We start from the raw sequence: 23,922 nt of genomic DNA on the forward strand, positions 1-23,922 counted from the left end.
CACCGCCCAGATACTTGGGACCGCCTTGCCGACATCTTTCAAGACAACAAACACTCAAGAACCGTCTTTCTCGAACGGGAATTTGCTCGTATTCATATGGAACAGTACCCTACTGTTTCGGCCTACTGTCAGCATTTGAAGATGCTTGCCGACAAACTTGCAAATGTTGGATCCCCGGTCATATTGAACAAAGTAATCCTCTTCCCTCTTTCTATAAAGCTCGTTATATGCTTCTCTTGGAAGAAACACATCGCTCTCGTGCTATCACAACAGACATTGCTCTTGTTGCATCAAAACAACCTGATCCACGTCTTATCTCTAACACTCCAACCACATCAACTGGTGCCAACACTCGACCACCATATGGTCGTGGTAAAGGCAATAAAGGTGGGCGCTCGAGTGGCGCTCGTGGACGAGATCAGTATACTCCGCACCCTCGTGCTCCACCTACCTTGGAGGGCGTGGTTGCCTTACAACCCTTGGGGTCAGGTTCCTAATTGGACACCACCGCCTTGCCCATATCCTACGAGTTCATGGACACCATGACAACCATCAACCGCTTCATCTTCCCCTGGCACCCTTTGCCCTCGTCCTCAACAAGCGTTCGTCACCCAGTCCGCACATGCCGAGCCCTCAACCGGTATGTTTGTTCCTACGGATATTGTTGCGGCTATGCAAACGCTCTCTCTTCAACCACCAGATGACAACTGGTATATGGACACTGGGGCCACCTCTCATATGACGGTTGACAAAGGTATACTCTCCTCTTATTCTCACTCGAGTCTAAATAATAATATAATTGTCGGAAGTGGTCACACTGTTCCAATTAAAGGTTTTGGTCACACTCTTTAACCTAACACAAACCCCCCTCTCACCCTAAATAAAGTCCTACATGCACCCAAACTTATTAAGAACCTCTCTCTGTTCGCAAATTTACAACTGATAATTTTGTTTCTATTGAATTTGACCGGTTTGGATTTTTGGTTAAGGATCTCCATACGAAGAATCAATTGCTGAGATGCAATAGTGTGGGCGACTTATATCCTCTTCACACCACCTTTTGTCGTCCAAACTCCTCCTCGCCTCACGCTCTCACCGCCACCACAGCTACCACTTGGCACAATCGTCTTGGACATCCGGGACTTCCTAGTTTTAATTCTATGCGTCGTACTCTTTTCCTTGATTGTAATAATAAAAGTCCAAGTCGCCATTACAATTCATGTGAACTTGGCAAGCATATTAAACTCCCTTTTTTCCCATCTATGACTTATACTTACTCTCCTTTTGACATCGTTTATAGTGACTTATGGACATCTCCAGTCCGAAGTACCATGGGCCATCAATACTATATTCTTTTCCTAGATGACTTTACAAATTTCTTATGGACATATCCTATACAAAATAAGTCTCAAGCCTTTAATATCTTTACTGAATTTCACAAATACATTTCCACACAATTCACTAAAGTTATTAAAACCTTCCAGTGTGATAATGGAAAAGAATATGACAACCATTTTTTTCGTCGTCACTTCCTAAAGCATGGCATCCACTTTAGATTTTCATGTCCGCACACATCCTCTCAAAATGGAAAAGCCGAACGCAAAATCAAAACCATAAACAATATCGTGCGAACTCTCCTTCTCCATGTTTCTCAACCCCCCTCCTTTTGGCACCATGCTCTTTCAATGGCCACATATCTTCACAATATACTCCCGAGCAAAGCTAACCACAATCTAACACCGACTCTCAACCTCTATCTTCGCCATCCATCTTACACCGAACTTCGCACCTTCGGGTGCTTTTGTTACCCCATCTTCCCATTAGTCGCATTCATAAGTTGGATGCCCGTTCCACACCGTGTATTCCTTGGCTACCCCTCACATCACTGAGGCTACAAATGCTACGACCTATCTACCAAAATTTTTTTTATCTCTCGTCATGTAACCTTTCATGAATCTATTTACCCATTCAAAGAATTACAACCTCCATCCCCTCACTCTTACACATTCCTCGACACGCCTATTTCTCCCTACATCACCCACCACTTACACTCTAACCCAACTCCTCCCACTGCACCCACTCCCACGCCACCTACGTCTCCTATCCAACCTTCACCCCCTACACCACCCAGCCCGCATGCATCCTCCCCCCCCCCCACGACTCTGCCAACCTCCCCTCAAATGCGCACTCGTGCTCAACACGGTATTTTTCGGCCCAAACCCACATTTGACCTTTCACACTCCACCACCATCTTACCAATACCCAAAAGCCCCATTTCCGCCTTCCAAGACCCTAATTGGAACCAAGCCATGAACAATGAATATTCTGCTCTTGTTGCGAATAAGACATGGGTCTTGGTCCCTCGTCCCTCTAATGTTAATATTACTCGTTGCATTTGGTTGTTTAAACACAAATACAGGACAAACGGAGACTTGGAACGCTACAAAGCATGACTATTTGTCAATGGCAAATCTCAACAAGTTGGGGTTGATTGCAATGAAACTTTTAGTCTGGTTGTCAAACCTGCCACCATCAAGACTGTTCTTAGCCTTGCTATATCCAATGATTGGTCTATCCATCAACTAGATGTGAAGAATGCTTTTCTTAATGGCCATATCAGTGAAACAATATATATGCACTAACCGTCGAGATTTCGTGACAAAGAAGAACCTGATCATGTGTGCCTTCTAAAGAAGTCCCTGTACGGACTCAAACAAGCTCCAAGAGCTTGGTATCACTGTTTCGCCACATTCGTGTCAACCATCGGATTCACTCAAAGCTTATGTGACAATTCTCTATTGATTTATAAACAGGGTACGTCCACTGCCTATCTTCTCCTATATGTCGACGATATTGTCTTGGCTTCCTCGTCCGACGATCTTCGCACCACGATTATTTCAAAGCTTAAAAGTGAATTCTCCATGACGGATCTTGGCCCCTTAAATTATTTCTTGGGAATCGCCGTCACACGCCACTCTGGTGGTCTATTTTTGTCCCAAAAAAAGTATGTGACGGAGATAATAGCTCGTGCAAATATGTCATCTTGCAAATTAGCTAACACGCCTGTTGATACAAAAAAGTAAACTCTCGGCATCTTCTGGCCCATCTGTGTCTGATCCTCTTCTTTATCGGAGTCTTGCAGATGCACTTCAATATCTTACTATTACCCGTCCTGACATCTCATTTGCAGTGCAACAAATTTGTCTCTATATGCACGATCCAAGAGAGGAACATTTTGCTACCCTCAAACGTATAATTCGATATACAAAGGGTACTCCAACTCTCGGCCTTCATCTCTGTAAGTCTCCATCTACTCCGACTGGGCTGGTTGTCCGGACACCCGTCGCTCCACTTCGGGATATTGTGTAATTCTAGGGGATAATTTGATTTCGTGGTCATCAAAACGCCAACCCACTCTCTCCCGTTCCAGTGCCGAAGCTGAATACAGAGGAGTTGCAAATGTTGTTGTTGAGTCTTGTTGGATTAGGAATCTGCTACTTGAATTACATTGCCCGCTTCACAAAGCGACCATTGTTTATTGCGATAATACTAGTGCTATCTACTTGACCGGCAACCCGGTAAATCATCAACGAACTAAACACATTGAAATGGATGTTCATTTTGTTCGCGAAAGGGTTGCAAAAGGCCAGGTCCACGTTCTCCATGTGTCGTCTCGTTCTCAATACACTGATATTTTCACAAAAGGACTACCACGCGCGTTATTTGTTGATTTCAGATCCAGTCTCAGCGTCCGTGAACCTCCCGCTATGACTGCGGGAGAGTATTAGAATAATATCTTTCCATATTATTACCGAAATTATTGCCTCCATTATAGTGTATATATTCCTAGAATATCTCTTTTACCCAAATATGTTGATACTATAATTATTAGAATAATAATAGTAACCCTAGAATAACTCCTTGTAAGTTGTATTAATATAGGGACCAAATTGATGAAATAAATCAGCGATTACAATTCTTTCATAAACTTTGATCAAATTCGGACTTGCATCCTCACAATTTTTAAGAAGATTGTTTTACCTTTTTAAAATAACTCTAGAATATGTTTTTTGGAACAAGATTTTTGGAAAAAAACTTTACATAACAGAATTTTCAAAATAATTCTTCTAGAATGTACATAATTTCTTTTGGAATAGATTTTATTTAATGAGTTTTCCAGAATAAGCTTTCCGAAACACCTGGAATGTGTTATGGAATAAGCTTTACCGAATAAAATTTCTTTTACTTTTTTTTCTCTTTTGGTGGTGGGATGCAATCAGAGAAAATTGAATAGGATAATTCGACTATTTCACCCAATTGTAGGGGTGCAAGTCCCAAGTTGATAGGGTGCAACAAGAAAAACACATCCAGATGTCATGACCAGTCATTTATAAAGGTCCTAATGAGTTCTAAATAATGTTTTATGCATATCCTCCTCCATAACCAATATTTGATGATAATTTGATTTTAGTAGATCCATCATAGAAAATAACATAACTTGAAACAGCTCATCAATGAGTTCATCTAACGTAGTGATAGGAAAAATATTCTTAATTGTTATTGCATTAAAAGCCTGATAGTCAATGCAAAAACCTCCATGTTCCGTCTTTTTTCTTTACAAGGATTATAAGTTAAGAGAATGAGCTAGTGTTACGGGTGATAATACCCTCATTCAACATATTTTTTGTACCATTATTTCTATGTGTACTTTTTGACTTAGGATGATGGTGTTGTTTGACCTTAACAAACTCATAATCTATCTGTAAGGAAATTACATGATTCTGAGATCTATCAAGAGACAAAACTGAGGAAACAACAAAGACTTTCTCGTAAGCATTTAGTAAGACTAGTTTTGGTTTCATGCTAGCAAGTCTAGTCACTGATACAAAGGAGCATGGTTATCAAATCTGCGAGTTAACTCGTAAACTCAACGAGTTTACGTTCCCACTCACCTTGAGTGAGTTGACTCGAAAACAAACTCACTTTTGGAGCAACCTTGGTAAACTCGTATTGAACTCAGTTGAACTCACGAGTTTACAACCGAGTTGGTGAGTTCAAAGGGTTTTTCCATTAAACCCAAAATGACCCATTTTTTAACCCAAAATCAAACAAACTCAACTTGCTCACGTAGGGTTCATTCACATTCTTCATGGTGCATATCTATTTCGAATGTGGTGCATTGTTGCGATCCTGGTGGCTTTGGTGGTCGAGTTCGTGCTCACATTCTTTCTTTCATGGTTACCTGATAAGTACCATAATTCAGTAATATTTCATACAAAAAGATAGGCACTTATGAACTAATTGATAAAATAATTATAATTCAACCTCTAATTTAGAAATTTTAATATTTTTACATATTTTAGGATTATGATATGAATAAGAATTATTTATTTCCAATTTTTTGTTATTTTCAGGAATTTAAGTAGAGATGAAGCATATAAATATATTATGAATAAAGATATCATTGAGCCCAAACCCAATAAGGTTGAATAAAAGACACAAGGCATAATCCTAAGCATCATTGGAAGAATAAAAGGTAATAAAAAACCTTAAATGAGGCAGCCGTCAAAGAGAAACATCATGGATTGTCTTTTCTTGTTGTTCATGTTTGTAATGGCCAACATGAGTAGCTAATTCTACCATTTGGAATTGAGATGATATTTAAACATAATATTTTGTTCTTGATTGATGATTGGTATTTTCATTTTATTCTTAAAGTTTGTTTTATCAAGATTTTGATTCTTAGATTTGACTAAAAAGTACTTATAAGTATTTGACCTAAATTGTAATGCTTAACATATTTGAATGCTAGAAATAGATTTGAAATGTTAATTGCTATCAATATCTACTAATAACAATAAGGAGTTTTTATAAATATGTGAGAAATTGATATTTAAGAGACTATCTTAATAATTTTATATCCGATGAATCGATATAAATGAAATTTATATTGACATTAATATCAATCAAAGATAGAATATTATTATACTTTTCAAAATACAAAAGAGTGAGAAGGATGAACCTCAATTCCAATTTTTCCTATTGAATCAAACAACTTTTTACTCTTTATTTACATTCTTGCAATCTCATACACAACACACATCCAACAAACTTTTACTTATTGTTTTCTATTTACTGAATATTATACTTGAGAATTCAATGGTTCCTTGTGAGTTCGATATCCGTCCTTAAGGATAAATTATTAGTTCTAACTCCATACACTTGCTTTAAAAAGGACTCATCATTGCCTCTTCTTGCATCCGTGTTTCGATCATGGTGGTGTGTTGTCGTCTATGATTTACGTTCATCGTGGTCGTGTCGTGCCGTGGTCATCTAGTGCGTCTTTGTTCTATTTGAGTTTAAGGTTTGCTTAGCCAAGAGAACATTGGGAATATGGGAATGCACCTGCTGCAAAGTTTTTTTAAGCTTGACCATACATGTAAGAGAGAATATTGAAAGTGCACTTGCAAAGTTCTTTTTTAATTGAAATTGTTAGGAGTTTTTTTCAATTGAATTCTAACTTTAATTTCAGAAAATTCCTTTTTTTAAAAAAAATTGTTTTTTTAAGATATGTCTAGGAGTGGATCAAATTCAACTAGGATAACTCAAATGCATACTCATATACTAAAAATAAGTAAAAAGGCTCCAAGACATAATGTTTCTCCACAATCCATTTGTAATATTTGTATGAACTTATATAATTCTCATTCACTACTAGTTATTTTTTTCATAGTCAAGTTTACTAGTTATTTTTTTCATAGTCAAGTTTACGAAATTCTCATGATTCAATGTAAACTCTTGAGTTTGATAAATTTGCAAAGGAGACACATAAAGCTTCATTTGTAGGGCAAATAACTTAGCTATGGAGTGAATCTGATGCATTCTACACAACTAGTGAAACTGGTCTTGAGTTGATAATTTACTTTGCTCCCCCATGTACGGTAATAAAGTGAATATTAGTCAAAAACATCGAATTCAACTTATTGTAATATGCAATGTGTGGCATACGAGTTGCTAATCAAGTAGCCACCAAAACAGAGTTAGCACATGAAACTGGAAGCAAATAAAAAGATATTTTCAAGGTATGATCCTGAATCTTTACTTTCAATTATCATATCAATCATTTAGATGCTAAAGCGTTACCAACACTTGAACATTGGGAATTGGTTTCACTAGAAGCTATAAACAATTAGCTAGCCGTGGCCGTAAACAATTATCTGAAATCCCGTTGTCCAGCAACACCTAAAATTTCATGGCAATGATAGTGCCCGGAATCTCATACTACCTAATCCAAACAAACTTTTTAATGTTGAATGTAACGGCTTAGTTCATTGTTTTTATTATTCTGTTATTATTTCCATCTACAAATAAAAATCCTATGTGTACAAGGGAAAATAATCTTGTTCTTATTTTCTTTATTCTTAAAATGGTATCTAGAGCATAGGTTATGGTTCAATTAATGGTTGAATATCTGGGTAAACTTTATGCTTTTTTTCATGATTTTAATGAGTTTTAAGATCTAAGTTCTTCATGTTATTGGGCTGACATGAACTTCCTGATTATTATTCTTATTTTCGTGATCAAATTTGGGATATCTTATTGTGTCTAATTTTACTTTCACTTGTTCTACCCTTCTGTGTGTGTCAAGTAAAGAGACCATTGATATACCTACTCATGTTGATGACTCTTTTGCTTTATTCTCTCAATGTAATTATTGCACTCGACCTCGGAAGCCCATTTTGTAAGGTTGAATTAAGATTAAAGTTCACTTCTTAAGATGGTATCAGACCATATCCATAAATATCGAGTCTCACGCATGAATTGACGACCTCAACGTGGGGGGGGGGGGGGAGGGTTTGCAAACCTCACCTCACAAGCCAAGTAAAAGGCGTCTCAGGTGTGATCATTGTGGCAAGCTTAACCACAAAATTGGGAAATTTTATGTCTTACATGGTCGTCCTTCTAGATATGATGTGGTTGCCCAAACTACTCCTATGTAACCTTCTACTACGGACCCTACTTCATCTGGGCAACTTGCTATTTTCAATGAATTTCTTAAATGGTATGAGGATTATTTGAACTCGTTCCACTTCTTCTGTTGCACATTTAGGTACATTTTTGTTGTCCTCACTCACTCCAATTATCTTGGCAACTCAGGTGTCATAGATCGCATTACTAGTAGTAATTGATCTTCTTCCTTCTTTATCTATTGATAATGTTCTTTATGTTCTTGGGTATCCCTTCAACTTATTGCCTTATGTAAAGGTATATGTTCTACCCGTAATCCCTCTCTATATTATACTATTTTGAGCTACCATCGAATATCTTACCTTTTTATACCTTCCTTTCATCTATTTCTTTTGTGTCAATTCCAAAGTTTGTAGGTGATGCCTTAACTCATCTTGGTTGGCGTTAGATAATGCTTGATAAAAAGTGTTCTTTAGACTAGTGGAACTTAGGAACTTGTTCTTTTACCTTATGAGAAATTTGTTGTTGGTTGCAAGTGGGTTTTTGCTATCAAAGTTGGTCATAATGGTATTTGATGAGCATAATTTTATTCACACTCAATAACTTTAATCGTAGATTATTGGACTATAATAATAAATAAATCCATTGTTTTAATTAAGATTCATATAATTGGGTTTATTTGAGCCTTAACTATTATTTTGGTTAATTGTATTTTTAGAGTAGATGATCTAAAGGAAGTGTCTACCTTTGTGAATGGGTCAAATATGCAATCAAAACAAAATAATATTTGAAAGGATTTTATGCAAAGTAAGAGAGATTTTCTCCACCTAAGTAGGAGTTATATTTTCACCACTATTTTCTCCATGATCTTCTCCATCATTTTCTCCACCAAAAGTGGTTCCTTCACATTGAATGTAAAGGGGGTTGCATGGAGCATGCCTATTTAAGGAGAGTCAGGGAAACATAGAAGACACCAATATCTCTTAGTGCAAAACTGCTTCCTTTGTTTTTTTTTCTCCATTTTTATCATTGTATTTTTGCTTCTGCATGGAATGCTAAACCTTTTTGGTTGATTCCTTTGTAATTTTTCCATTAAGTTCTGAGGTTTTGATCAATACAAGTTTCTTTTTCCAATTCTCTATAATTGTTGTTTTAATATTTCAATCTCCTGAAAAACTAGTTTTTGTGAGAGGTTGTACTTGAATGCATGATTAAGAGTCTTCCTTACATTAAACTTGTTGAACAAGATGCTTTGATGTCTCCAAATCCAAGAGGAAAGCTTGAAGACCTTATTGATGGGTGTGTGTGTGTTGTCTAGTTGTTTGAAACTTGTTAATTCACTCCTTAAGATGATCCAAGTTCATTTGAATCTTTAACCTTTTGAAGAGATGTGTTTTCTAAAAAGCTGTCAAAAATTCAACAGGCCTTAGCTGTTTTTGAAAAACTTGGTTGACTTTGCTGTCAAACCAAAACAATCGATTGTGTCGACAAAACAACCGATTGTTTTCCTGCAAACCGTAACAGAATTCTGTTAAGCGGTTTTAATATGTTTTAAATGATCCTAACTAACTTGGCTCCTTTATTAAATGCTTTTGACCACTTGGTTGGTCTATATAAAGGTAGTTTTACGCTCCTAATCTTGGAGTAACAGAAAGTGTTTATCAAAACAGTTTTTCCAAGATTTGAAAAGAGCTTTGGATCATTCTTAAGTGTGTGGAATAGGATTGGGTTGTATTTCTGATCTTTAAGCTTTGTAATACCCAAGTGTATTCTATTCCCTTCTTCCTTGATTACTGTATTTCTGTAGTTGTGTTGCCAAGGAATGTTGTGTGTTCTTGAGGTGTTCAAGATCAACATTCTTGGTGTGGTTTGCCAAAGGTAGTGTGTTTCTTGAGGGGTTCAAGGTCACTACTTTGGTGTGTGGTGTTTGTAATATGGTTTTGATTGCATAGTGGAATACCCAGTGGTTTCTGGGGACTGGATGTAGCTCTTGGTGTAAGAGTGAACCAGTATAAATTGCTTGCTCTGGTTTCTATTTTTAAGTTGTTTTTATAAACTGCTGATAAAAACAACCGATTGTTTCGAAGAAACAACCGATTGTTTCGAAGAAACAACCGATTGTTTTTCTGATATCATCTTGAAACAGTTTTGGTTCTTTGTTTCTTTGATTTCTTTCTCTGTAATTCAACATTGATTTTCATTATACCTTCAAAGTTTGCGAAAATCCCTCTTAAACAATTCACCCCTCCTCTCGTTTAAGGCCATATATTCTAACAATTGGCATCAAGAGCTTAGTTCTTGAAAGATATTCAAGTTTTGATCCTAAATCTTTTTCTATGACTGAAAAACTACCTTTTGGGGAGGGTGCCTCAATTAACAGGTCACCTCTGTTTTGTGGACTGAATTATCAAATATGGAAGGTTAGAATGAAATTCTTTGTTGAATCTATAGATAGAAAAATTTGGAATGTTATTACAAATAGCTATCTCATGCCTATATCTGAAAATGTTTCTTCTGAAATAGAACATCTTGATTGTGTAGCTATGAACATCATTGTATCTGCACTTGATTCTAATGAATTGCTCAAGGTTTCAGAATGTAGTTTTGCCAAAGAAATGTGGAATACCCTTGAAGAGTATCACAAGAATCCAAGGAGTGCCTTGATGGACAAAGAAGAATCTTTTGTTGAATCTTTCTCTTCAGAATCCAGAAAAGAGGTTTGTCTTATGACAAAAGAAGAATTTGGATCAAGTCAATCTGCTGGGAACAAAAACTATCAATACTCAAGTGATGAGAGTGAAGAGGAAACATTTAGGTTGCTGTTTAAGAAATTCAGCAAGTCCCTAAAGAAGAGAAACAACAAAAGTGACTCATTCAACAGGTATGATAACAAGAAACCTACTGAGTTTAACACTAACAAATATACATGCTTTGGATGTGGTGAACAGGGTCATATTAAAACTGAATGTCCCAACAAAAAGAGGAAAAACTTCAAGAAGCATGAGAAGAAAGGAAAATCAAGAAGAGCTTATAATGATGACTCATCAAGCTCCTCTTCAAGTGATGAAGAAGAAGCAATCTTATGTCAAATGACAAGACAAGAAAGTGACACAAGCAGTGTAAGTTCAAGCTCTTCCATTAATGTTGAAAACTATAGCCAACTTCTTGAGGCCTTCAATGAGACTCGTGAAGAAGCTAATAGGTTGGCCCTTTTGAATAAACGGTTGAAAGATTTGAACAACTCATTGGAAAATAGAGTCAAGATCTTGGAAGAAGAGTTGAACAATTCAAAAACTGATTTTGAAAATTTGGAAATGATTTACCAAAACTCTTCTTGTAAGTGTGTTGATTCAAGTTTTTGTGAAAATTGTGAATCTCTTCAAAAGAAGGTTCAATATCTTTTGAAAACCATGGACAAGTTTTCCAAAGGCCAATCCAATCTTGAAACTGTTCTTGCTTCTCAAAAATGTGTTTTTGGCAAGGTTGGGTTGGGGTTTAATCCAAACAGCAAGAACAAATCTGTTTCAAAACCCTTTTCAAGTTTCTTTGAAAAACAACCTGTTGTTTTATCGAAACAACCGGTTGAAATTTGTCATTACTGCATGAAAAGGGGCCACACTATTAGATTCTGCAGAGTAAGAAGGTTTTCTGTTCCTAAAGGTATTTTGAAATGGGTTCCTAAGGTTTCTAAGGTTCCTACTAACATCATTGGACCCAAATTCATAAGGGGACCAAATCTTGCTTCTTAATCCTCTCTTGTAGGTATCCTTGGCAGCCAAGAATCATTTTTGGACTTGAAGAATGACTGTCAAAGGGAAAAGCGACAAGAGCAAAGACAATCTTTGTACCTACACCTTTCAATTGTATATGTCTTGTAAGGTTCTTTGAAAGTCAAGAGACATCTTGGCACATGCATAGTGGGTGCTTAAAAGAGAAACTTCAAGAATAAAGAGAGTATGTGTGTTTTCATTTCTCATTTTATGTAAGTATGCCTTGTGAGCATATGAACATCTCAAAGTCTTCTTTTTGGGTGAATCTATTTGGGTTCTCTATGCAAAGGTATGAACAAATTGCATACTGCATTTTCATCAATTTAAAAGGTAATTTCTGGTTATGAAAAATGTCTTTTTTTGCTGTCACAATAAAACAACTGATTGTTTTTTCAAAACAACCGATTGTTTTTTCAAAACAACCGATTGTTTTTCCTCTGGCACCTTTGTATAACGTTGTCAAGTTTGTTTATGCATGATTAAACCTATTTCTCTTTTTCAAATCTTGCTTTTGGACAAATATACATTGAATATGCCTCGAAATCTGACAATAAAAGATTATATCCACTTGTTTTCTTGAAAGCTCTATGACATGTTATATTCTTGAAATGTCAAAATTGTTTGTATTGCTGGACTACTCTATTATCATTATGATTTCTGCTTTGTACAACCCTCCTCATTATCTATTTGTAGATCAAATAGGGGGAGAAGTTTATGCTTGATTTGGTTGTATAGTTAGCTTTAAACTTGTGCATTATGTTGTTGTTTCTCTGCACTTGAAAGCACTTGATTACTTTAATTTTTTTTCTGGTTTTTCTGCTAATGTTGTATATGCAGAAAACTGGTTTGTGTGTGTCTTGTTATCTTGCTACTATACTTGCTTTGTATATGCATCAATTTTGTGTTACAGGACCTTTCAAATACAGGTGCTATGATGAAGAATGATCAAAGTTCTACAAAGGTTTATACAGAAGAAGATGAGCAGAACATCACCTTGGAGAAACTGAAATCCTGTCCAGAAAAACAACCGATTGATTTTGCGAAACAACCGGTTGAAATTCTGCAATAGGAAGAGCTACCAAAGGAATGGAGAATTCCAAGGGATCTTTCAGTGGAGAACATCATTGGATGCAAATGGTTTTCAGAAACAAACTGGATAAATCTGGAGTAATCACAAGGAACAAGCCAAGGTTTGTGGCTAAAGGTTATAATCAAGAACAAGGCATAGATTATGGTGAAATCTTTGCTCCAGTTGCAAGATTAGAAGCTGTAAGGTTGCTGCTGGCTTTTGCTTGTTTGAGGGGATTCAAATTGTTTCAAATGGATGTTAAAAGTGTTTTCCTCAATGGAATCATCAATGAGGAAGTCTATGTTGAACAAACACCGGGCTTTGAAGATCATCAACATCCTAACCATGTATACAAGCTGAAAAAGGCCTTGTATGGGATTAAGCAAGCTCCAAGGAAGTGTGAAGAAAGAATATTTCTACCAAATCCGCCTCTTGAACAATCATTTGACCAACTTGAATTGTTGGATGAAGAAAAGATAGGGGGAGAAATTGTGGTCTCCTTGTTGACATTTCTGGGGTGTATGGTACTTTGATTTTGCTGCTGTCATAGCTCTGATACACCATAGATTTTGCTGCAATTCTGATATGGTATCAAAGATTTGTTGTTGCAACGGTGCTGCTACAACACACAGGTTTTCTGGTTTATTATGTTGTTGTTATATGCTGGTTTTCAATGCTGGAAATTCTGCTGTTTGTATCCCTTCTTTCATTCTATTTGAGAAGACAAATAGGGGGAGAATGATGTGCTTTTATGTGTTGTGGTGCTACTGATACACTCTGGTGTTATCTGGTTTTATCATGATTTAAATTCTGCTGCTGCCATGTTATTATTCACCATAGTTCTGCTGCACACAAGTCTCATTTTGGCACTAGTTTTTATTGTTATTTGACTGGTTTTTCTGCTTAAAGGCTTATGCAGAAAACTAGTTTTATGTTCCTTGGTATCCTGATGGTATACTTGCTTTGTATATGCACAAATTCTGTTTTGCAGGACCTTTCAAGTTCAAAAACAACAACACAAACAAATCAGGGATTTGTCTTCATCAAATAGGGGGAGATTGTTGAACAAGATGCTTTGATGTCTCCAAATCCAAGAGGAAAGCTTGAAGACCTTGCTGTTGGGGGTGTGTGTGTTGTCTAGTTGTTTGAAACTTGTTAATTCACTCCTTAAGATGATCCAAGTTCATTTGAATCTTTAACCTTTTGAAGAGATGTGTTTTCTAAAAAGCTGTCAAAAATTCAACAGGTTGTTTTACCTTAGCTGTTTTTGAAAAACTTGGTTGACTTTGCTGTCAAACCAAAACAATCGATTGTGTCGACAAAACAACCGATTGTTTTCCTGCAAACCGTAACAGAATTCTGTTAAGCGGTTTTAATATGTTTTAATTGATCCTAACTAACTTGACTCCTTTATTAAATGCTTTTGACCACTTGGTTGGTCTATATAAAGGTAGTTTTACGCTCCTAATCTTGGAGTAACAGAAAGAGTTTATCAAAACAGTTTTTCCAAGATTTGAAAAGAGCTTTGGATCATTCTTAAGTGTGTGGAATAGGATTGGGTTGTATTTCTTATCTTTAAGCTTTGTAATACCCAAGTGTATTTTATTCCCTTCTTCCTTGATTACTGTAGTTGTGTTGCCAAGGAATGTTGTGTGTTCTTGAGGTGTTCAAGATCAACATTCTTGGTGTGGTTTGCCAAAGGTAGTGTGTTTCTTGAGGGGTTCAAGGTCACTACTTTGGTGTGTGGTGTTTGTAATATGGTTTTGATTGCATAGTGGAATACCCAGTGGTTTCTGGGGACTGGATGTAGCTCTTGGTGTAAGAGTGAACCAGTATAAATTGCTTGCGTGCTTATCTCTTACCCTTTACTCTTTAAATTCTGTTTTTAAGTTGTTTTTATAAACTGCTGATAAAAACAACCGATTGTTTTTCTGATATCATCTTGAAACAGTTTTGGTTCTTTGTATCTTTGATTTCTTTCTCTGTAATTCAGCATTGATTTTCATTATACCTTCAAAGTTTGTGAAAATCCCTCTTGAACAATTCACCCCCCCCCCCCTCTCGTTTATGGCCATATATTCTAACAAAACTTTGGTTTCTTAGTTCGTTCATATTGTTCTAATTAATTTCTTGAGCGCATAATTCAAGAAAGAGGAGATAAGCATTCCCATGAAACAAAATGGGTACTAATTAAATCAATAGACGCATGTTTTACTGGTGTGCTTCAGTTGAATCAGATTGACGCATGTTCAATCTGATTTAGCTCTGTTTGAGGATTGAGAAAGAACTAATCTTTAAAGAACCTGTGAAGAATTCAATGGTGGAAGAACTTAGGGATCAACCGCTTTTTATTTGTTGTTTAAATCTCTTTTATATTTTCGATTAAACAATCTCAACCCTTTTTATCTTTATTGTTATTGTTAACTTTTCCTACTTACGGATAAATTCTGAATAGTGATTTAGTGGTTTCACTATTGGGTTCGTTGGGAGACAACTTGGGATCATCTAGCCACAATTATACTATCATCTCTTTATCGTTAGACAGATGTGTTGTAATCATTTTAATTTGGCAGCAAAACGTCAGCTATTAGTATTATTGATCGTCTCAAAGCTCGTTGTTAGGATTCTAAGTGTGAGTTTGTCCCACATTGAGTGGGAATGTGCCTTAAGAGAAATATATAAGAAAGAAGACTCACATACCCATAGCTTTAATAATGCAATCCTAGCTTGCATTGCTATGAGTCTTTTGTTTTGTATTTTGGGGTGCGGAATTTTGTGGGATTGGGTGGCCAAAATGAGTGAAAGAAATTGTGAAGTATTGGTGTATGGAGAATGATATTGAAGCTTAAGAGAGGTGGACCAACTCCTAAGAATATTCAAGCAAAACACTGATAGAAGTGAAAACTTGAGAGTGAGAATTTGAAGACAACTGAGCTAGCAACTTGGGCAACTTTTCATTATCAATTCAAATCTCATTTACAAGGGGGTTAACACTTGCATTTATAGTACTATGGGCAGCCAAGATGCAAGCTTTAACCCTAAAAAAACTCTTCAGATGGTCTAGAGTTGCATTAGGTCTAGAGATCCAATTGTAACTCTAGCTAGACTCTTTCTTTTTCTATTTACACCCTACTCTAATTAGCAAGATTGGACTAAAACATGGCCCATGATAATGTCCGAAATACAAGCACAAAATAAAGCATATACTACTCTGTACAAATTTATAAGACTAGGAAATTTGAAAGAAAAAGTTAAAAATTAATTCTCCATAAAAATAGAGTTTTTTGAACTCCTTCTTCTTCACCATTTTTGTAGCCATGGTCCTAATTAAAGTTCCAATATGTGTCCTTCCAAATGGTTCACCATCACTTAAGGTTTTGGGTTGGAAGTGGAGTCTTAACTTTCTTATAGAAAATGCACATGGCTCATTAGTGTCGAATCACCCTGACATTTTCCCATGAAAGAAACTAACAAACTAGTGCGATGAGCGTGGATCGAACACGTGAGTGGTTGAATCCTGTATTGTTAGGATTTCTTGTATCAAAAGTCTTCTTAACAAGGGGTTTCAAGTGAGTGTCATGTTGTGATAAAAACGGTGGTACAAGTGGGTAACCATTGTGGAAGAAACTCGCACTTGAAAAGGTGATTGTTAAGATTCCAAGTGTGATTTTGTCTCGCATTGAGTAGGAATGTGCCTCAAGAGAGATATATAATAAAGAAAACTCACATACACATTGCCTTAAGATTTTGGGTTGGAAGTGGTGTCTTGACTTTCTTATATGCATGTTCATGGCTCATTGGTGTCAAATCACTCCAACACTTTTCCACAAAAAATAAACCTAACACTTATCTTGTGACTAACGGTTTTACACAATTTTTTGGTTTGGACTATAGTGATACATTTTATCCAGTTGCAAAGATGGCTTTTGTTCGCTTATTCGTAGCCATGACAACTCTTAAAAAACAGTCTCTTTATCAACTGAATATGAAAAATGTTTTCTTAATGAGGATTTGTAGGAAGAAATTTATATGGAGCAACCTCCTAATTTTTTTGCTCAGCGGGAGTCTTCTGGAATGGTCTGTCATTTTTGCAAATCTTTATTAGTCTTAAGTAGTCTTGTAGGGCCTAGTTTGGAAAGCTCAAATAGTGTAGTTCAACCATTTGATATGAATAGCAGTGAGGAAAATCATTCAGGTTTTTTATTGTCACTCAAGTGATGACCTTATTTTTACAAGTAATGACATCTCTAAAGTAAAACAACATGTTGGTCACCACTTTCAGACCAAAGATCTTGGTAAACTCGTATATTTCTTGGGGATTGAGATAGCACAATCCAACAATAATATTGTTATCTCTTAAAGAAAGTATGCATTGGATATTTTGGAGGAAACTAAATTAATGAATTCAAAATTTGTTGACACACCTATGGATCCTAATGTCAAACTCCTACCTAGTTAGGGGACTCTCTTAGATCTTGAGAAGTACATAAGATAAGGTTGAAAATTGAACTATCTTAATATTACTCATCCTGATATTTTATTTCCAGTTAATGTGGTGAGTCAAATCCTTAATTCTCCATGTGTTAATCATTGAAATGTAGTCATTCATATATTGAAGTACATTAAAGGTTATCTTGGAAATGACTTACTATAAGGTCACAATAATCATACTAGAGAGTTACTCAAATGTCGATTGGCAGAATCTTCGTTTGATAGAAAATCAACTTCCAAATATTGTGTTTCTATTGGTGATTTCTAACAAGAAACAAAAATGTTATGACAAGATCTAGTATTGTATCAAAATATAAAGTTATGGCCTCAATGCTAAGGTTTTTATATTTTCTCTAATATCATCATGAGTGTCAAGTATATGATTACCCATGTTATCCTCTTCCATTTGTAGAAACAAATACTTCTTATTGGGACATCTATGCATTGGGGAAAACTTTTCATCACACACAAAACATAACCCTTTCTTTCTATGCAGCTGTATTTCGACAGGGGACTTTCTTTTAACATTTTGAGTTCTCTAGTTTAACAATTGAAATATGTGCGCACTCCACCAATGCACATCAGTGAAATATCGGCATTAAATACGTTAAATAAATATAAAAGTATTAAAGTATTGATGCTTCATACATTTAGACATTTTGTCCATACAATAAAGTATCAAAGAAAATCAATATCAGATATATACCATATACGTGTGCGTTAAACAAATTCAGATATTGGTGCTTCATCATTTTCCATACTTTCTTATCCACAATTGGTGAAAATAATACCTCCTAAAAATTCAATTCACCCCTTTCCAATACAGTTATAACTTGTTTTTCATCGGCTATCATTCTAACAAGCTCCCTATAGCAAACAATGTATTACAAAATTGAAGAAAGAAGAATGGATATTAACATACATGCTTTTAAATTTGAATCTCAAAAGGAACCAAACAGAATCACATGTAATACAATAAATACAGTTCAGGCATACAAAAACATGATATGCGAAGGCCAACTTCAAGAAAGGAAACTTGGTATCAGTAAAATGGGACATCAACAGAGTAAATTAGTGTGTAGGAAAGTACAACATTTGCTCTTCTCACTTTGTGGCTTGTGCAATTATATTACTTAATGAACTGGCTTCCTCCTTTGCAGTTTCCACCAGTGAATCCTGAAATACAGTATTGTTGTAAAATGCATTCAACATAACATTTCGAGAAAATACTTATGCTTAGTCTAGTAGATTGAAGAAATAAGTAAGAAATAGAGGTGGTATGATTGAAGAAAACAGAAAGAAATAATATTTGTTATTTTATTTTATTATTTATTTGTTATTAATAATATTATTTCATATATTTATTATAAAAAATTGAAAAATATAAACCTCATGATCAATTATTGAGTGTTTTAATATCATATATATAACTTAAAGGATTGTGCCTTTCTTCACTCTCTTTTCTATCAAACCAAACCACCCCACCCCACCTCTTTCCTTTCTTTCTCTTTCTTTCCTCTTTCTCCTCTTTCATCTCATTCAAACCAACTGATAAGAAAAGAGAAAATTTGTTCCATACCTGTGCTGCTATCAATCGGGCAACTGTTTTCTTGCTGGACTCTTGAAGCTCACCAGCTATTAGAATTTCATCTAGTATATAGTATGCCTTTCTCAATGCAAAAAACAAAACACACACCACATATCAGAAGGGTCTCACTTCACCAAAACAAACAAGCACTTCATAAAATAAAATAAAATAAAAAAACCAATTGTTAAGGCTAGTTAAACATTAGTGTTGTAGAAGGAGAGCTTAGATCATTTTTGCCCTTTAGCCTCAGCTAAGGTGCTTATTCTAGTAAACGCATAAAGTCTCACAATACTTAAGAATCAAAACCAGATAATTTATAAACAACCTCCAAGGTACACAGTGACATTGGGACCAAAATTCATTTTTTATATTATTTATGATAATTTTATAAATAAGTTTAAAATATTGTTTTAATTTAAGTTTCTTTAAATTAAATATGATATATAATACAAAGGTGTTGTTATTAGTTTTTATTCGTTTGTTACCTTTACATATCAAAGAGTATTCTCCTAATAAATCTTATTGCAATGTATACGCTGTAGACAGATATTTATGTGTACTTTTTTTATTGGAAATGGAATTGAATAAAATAGATTGTAACATAAGAGTGACTAACTAAATGAACTGATATCTCTTTTTGAAAATTATTAATATTTGAAAATTACTCCATCCGTAAAGCAAACTTAAAGTTGGAACAATTTCTAAAGGTAATATATGAAAGGTGAACAAGTAGCTACTGTTTCAACTTATGAAGATGCTATGACCACGTACAAACCTTGTGAAAGTTGAATATTAAGTCCAGTTCACACACCTGCAAAACATAAAACAATAATTACAAAGCTTATTAGAATAATCGGATAATCTCTGAAGTAAATCAAGTAGTGTCCTTCAAATGTCAAAGCTTATGAGAACTCACACTGCCAAAATAGCGGTCAAGAATCTCGACAAAATGATGGATTATTTCCAGGGTTTCCAATTCATTGTCATCTTGATCAATACACATGCAGAAAAAAAGACTAGCATACCTGCACCAGATATGCATTAGTTTAGACTCAGTTAATTAACATAACACACAGAAGGGTGCCCAGAAAACGAATTGAAATAATGACAAAAAACTACTCTCTCTGTTACTGTACCTTTTATAAACAACTTTATATCCTCGCCATTCTACAAAATTACTTTGCTTGGGAGCACGGGCAAGAATCATTCCACTGAGCTCACGGATTACCTTTCACAAAATAAATTAAATGTAAATTCACATTGCAGGGATAATTACTTTGCAGAATGCAATATGATCAACATGCAATAGCCATGTTAACACCATCATATATGTAATATGAAAATGAAAATAGTATCTGAGGTAAACATTTATATACTCTGCTCAACTGTAACAAGATTACTCATACATTAGAAAATGGAGATTATAAGAAATTGCAAGTACTATGATATATAAATGATGAAAAAAGAATTCATTAGTTACCTTACTTCGTTCTTTCTGAGAGTAAGGTGAATACCATTTTGTCAGTCTCACCTTCCCTTGGCGACTAATGAGAAGCACAAAGTTTATCTACATAGCAGAGGAATAAAGCATGTTCACTCACATTGGAAATACATAAAGAAGATGCATGTTATAACTAGCAAACCAAAAATCTGGACTCAAGGATTAGATTTAGAGTATACTAATTACAATGGGGAAAGAGATCCTATTCCTATCATCTTAAATTTGCCAACCCTTTTGCTAAAATATGAAAGAACATTAGCAAGCCCTTCCATAAGACACCAAATCAAGTTCAGGTATATAGATTTTTCAGCATGCTTGAGGACATGCACAAGCAAGTACGAACTCAGTACTTTTCAGCAGATATACAGACATATGACCAAGACTACAAATTATCTTACATACACAGTTAATTACCAATTTACCACGAAATGCAAAAGCCTCAAAGAAATCAAACAGGGTATAATGTTGATGACTTTAGTTCCAACGAAGCGAAACCTGTACAAAGCCTTACCCTACCTAACAAGGTCTAGGGAATGTAGATGAACACAGCCTATCCTTGCTACCAGCAAAGCTGTTACAACGACATGTAACCTTCATGTTAAGGCAGAAACCTTTCCAATGGCCCAGCGTTTTTAAATGCAGTCCACGACCACAATTGCCACTGCATGTATCATCATGGCCAGTCCAAAAAATGCTATAGAAGGATAACCTTTGTTTTGGAATTTTTATATAATGTATACTATATGAATATAAATTCTCAAAAACTATAATAATTACTCAAAATTAATGACTGATGATTAACGAAAGAAAGTCACAGATTTCTTAAACAACATATACAAATAAATACTAGCAGCAAAATCAAATACAAGTTTCCTAGATAGGAATCATCAATTATCAATCATCAACTTTTTAAATCCAAGTCTTCTTAATCATTTTCACTACTAATATCATTGCAGATTTCAATTTTTGAAAATTGAAATCCCAATAACCTAAAGAGAGCCCTAATATCTCTAATTGGAAGTTCTCTTTGTAATTTACAAGTAGCGTGTTACATCCCCTACTCCACATGCTATTTGATCTGCAAAGGCCACACAGCCTGTAGTGGGCAAGGGGTTGCCCCGCTGCCATATTGTTGTGATAAATTAGTGGCACAACTACACTGTAACATTAATTGTGACCACATTAAGTATCAATGATCATGACATAACCACAGCTGCAATTTAAAACAACAGAAATGATAACAACATAGTCCCTAACACACTCTTTTGAATACTTCTTCTATCACTGTCTGAAAGTCACTAGAAATTATAATTTTTGTGGATCCCACTTAATATTTATCAACTATCTCTCCCGCGTTCACCCACAAAGCACACCAAAGAGGAATAAAGAAATTTTGGATCACATATGAAGGTGAATCTTGTGACACTGACCAGGAATATGGATAAGATAAAGTACATCTCATCTTACACATTGGTTTTGCAAAGTTAAGTAAAACTTAAACTCGTCTTTCTTAAAAGATGTAAGAGTGTGTTCTAATAATATTTGTTGGACCCATCTTGTAAGAATCATCACTATTTAGACCCCCATAAATATATAGTCTCATGTTCAATCCTCAATGTGAAAAAGGTGTCTAAGATCCTTCATTGTCTATTAATATGACTAAAAGCAAAAGAATGTTCTCCCGTGCTTGCACTTGATCCCCACAAATTCTTGAACAGTCAAAATGGGGGATTGATTCCACAGAAGACGGTCCATTTTGTACCAACTGTCTTTTGAGTATACTAAATCAATATAGCTATCCTTCTTCTAACAAAGCAGTGAAATTTCACATTTAGTATCAAAATCTAGTACAAGATAACGTTCTTGTTCTTTCTTAATTGATTGCCTCGATGAAATGAAAAATCTGATAGAGAATTGTTCAAAGTTTGGGTGCATAAAAAAAGTTTGATAGTAAAATTTTATAGTAACTATAGTACGAAGGTTCTTAACATTTCTCATTTACGATTGATTTAGACTTAAATGCTTCTCTAACCATTTTCCCCCTTTCAAAATTAAACTTGGTGCTCACCATTTCCACAGAGATTAATCAAATAATGTCATGAAAACATTAAAAGAGCGATCATCACTCAACTGAAATCTAGCCAAAAATCTACAACCTAGCAATAAAGCATAGATGTTTGAAATGAATTACAAACTAACATGACCAATTTCAACTGGCAGTATCAAAATTGACCAAAGAGTCCAACAACGTCAAACTTCTCAAAATGAGATTAAAAAACACGATCCGACCCTACCCAGATGGAAAGAAAGATCTAGAACGCAATCCAAGCGGTTGTATTTGTATAGAGCCAAGTTAGATCTAATTGGGATGAAAAATGTTCAAGACACAAATCAAAGTGTTATTATGCGAATAAATAACAAACCATAGATTTAAAAGAAATTCGAAAGAGAAGTTCACTGCACACACCATTTAGAATCTGATTAGAGCCTGCAACTTCAATATTCACCAACAATGTCTTTCAGCAAACAACACCACTCGATTCTTCAAAGCAACTCAAACAAAGAAGAAAAAGATGTAATCTTAACAACTATTCGCATGTTATATATATATATAGGAAAATTTGAATTTAATTGATAAGACAAATTTTCTAGTTTGATAATTTATAATTATTTAGCCATGAATTAGTATTAAATTAAAAACAGAATATCAATTAACAAAAATTCAAATTACAGGTAACAATCAATTTAAAGTAAAGAATATTAATTTGATATATATATATATATATATATATATATATATATTATCAAATAAAAAAACTTACACGATCATATGAATAAAAACATATATCTCACTTTTTAAATGCAGATTCAAACTTATTAAAAATTATTCTGCACTAGTTATAGACACTTTTAATTATTATATTTTAAATTTTAACAAGAATTTAAGTTGAGTATACCTTATGTGTAAAAATGTTATAAGCATTTGATAATAAATTATAAAAACAGTTTTAGAGTAATTTTTTAAAACTTTATATGTAAATTATTTCTATTTTATTAATAATATAAAAAAAATCACTTCCAATATAAAATGTTCTCGCGCTTGCTGAACTTGGTCGGACTTGGAAGTGGGTTCCGGGTTCAAGCAATTTTGCTTGGTGTATTGAATCGAGATGAAGACGTTTTGTGACGAAGGGGCACCTGTTGATCACACTCTAACGATCAAGTTAGTGAAAGCATTCAAACTATAAAATCTGTATCAATGTAGAGTTCTCATAAAAGTTTGATTCCTTAGATGAAAGCTCTACCATAAAGTCTGCGTACACATGGCCTTTAATTGGCCCTCACGGTACTGTACTGTATGTTCAAAATCATTACTCTTGGTGAGTATAGCTTGTAATCTAGGGTTGATTACATAGTGTATTCTCAGTGGTTTTTGAGGACTGTATGTAGCTCAGGTGTTGAGTGAATCAGTATAAACATTCAGTGTGAATCTCTATATCCTTACACTCTTTAAATTGCTTTAACTTTGTTTTTA

The 23,922-nt window shown here is 34.9% G+C and overlaps 1 protein-coding gene across 2 annotated transcripts; it reads right to left on the reverse strand.

Annotated features, from left to right (window-relative positions):
- Positions 1-18,205: 18,205 nt before the first annotated feature.
- LOC137830943 (AP-1 complex subunit sigma-2) lies at positions 18,206-23,010 on the reverse strand. 2 transcript variants are annotated; one of them, XM_068638373.2, is made up of 7 exons: positions 22,855-23,010; positions 20,367-20,453; positions 20,023-20,114; positions 19,803-19,911; positions 19,662-19,697; positions 18,878-18,964; positions 18,206-18,474 (listed from the first exon to the last, which is right to left on the reverse strand). In XM_068638373.2, the coding sequence occupies exons 1-7, from the start codon at positions 22,855-22,857 to the stop codon at positions 18,403-18,405; spliced, it is 486 nt and encodes a 161-aa protein (XP_068494474.1). In that variant the 5' UTR covers positions 22,858-23,010; the 3' UTR covers positions 18,206-18,402. The 2 variants fall into 2 exon arrangements, with proteins under 2 accessions (XP_068494474.1, XP_068494475.1); XM_068638374.2 differs by having other exon boundaries at positions 20,904-22,964.
- Positions 23,011-23,922: the final 912 nt, after the last annotated feature.

The sequence above is a fragment of the Phaseolus vulgaris genome, chromosome 6 (genome assembly GCF_051622355.1).
Source record: "Phaseolus vulgaris cultivar YP4 chromosome 6, ASM5162235v1, whole genome shotgun sequence".
NCBI lineage: Eukaryota > Viridiplantae > Streptophyta > Magnoliopsida > Fabales > Fabaceae > Phaseolus > Phaseolus vulgaris.

Bases quoted from the DNA above. Each gene is read 5' to 3' on its own strand.
- LOC137830943 (XM_068638373.2), bottom strand. The intron at 19,912-20,022 runs GTACAGTAACAG...TATCTGGTGCAG, and splicing joins TATAAAGTTGTTTATAAAAG to GTATGCTAGTCTTTTTTTCT. The intron at 19,698-19,802 runs GTGAGTTCTCAT...TATGTTTTGCAG, and splicing joins TTGACCGCTATTTTGGCAGT to GTGTGTGAACTGGACTTAAT.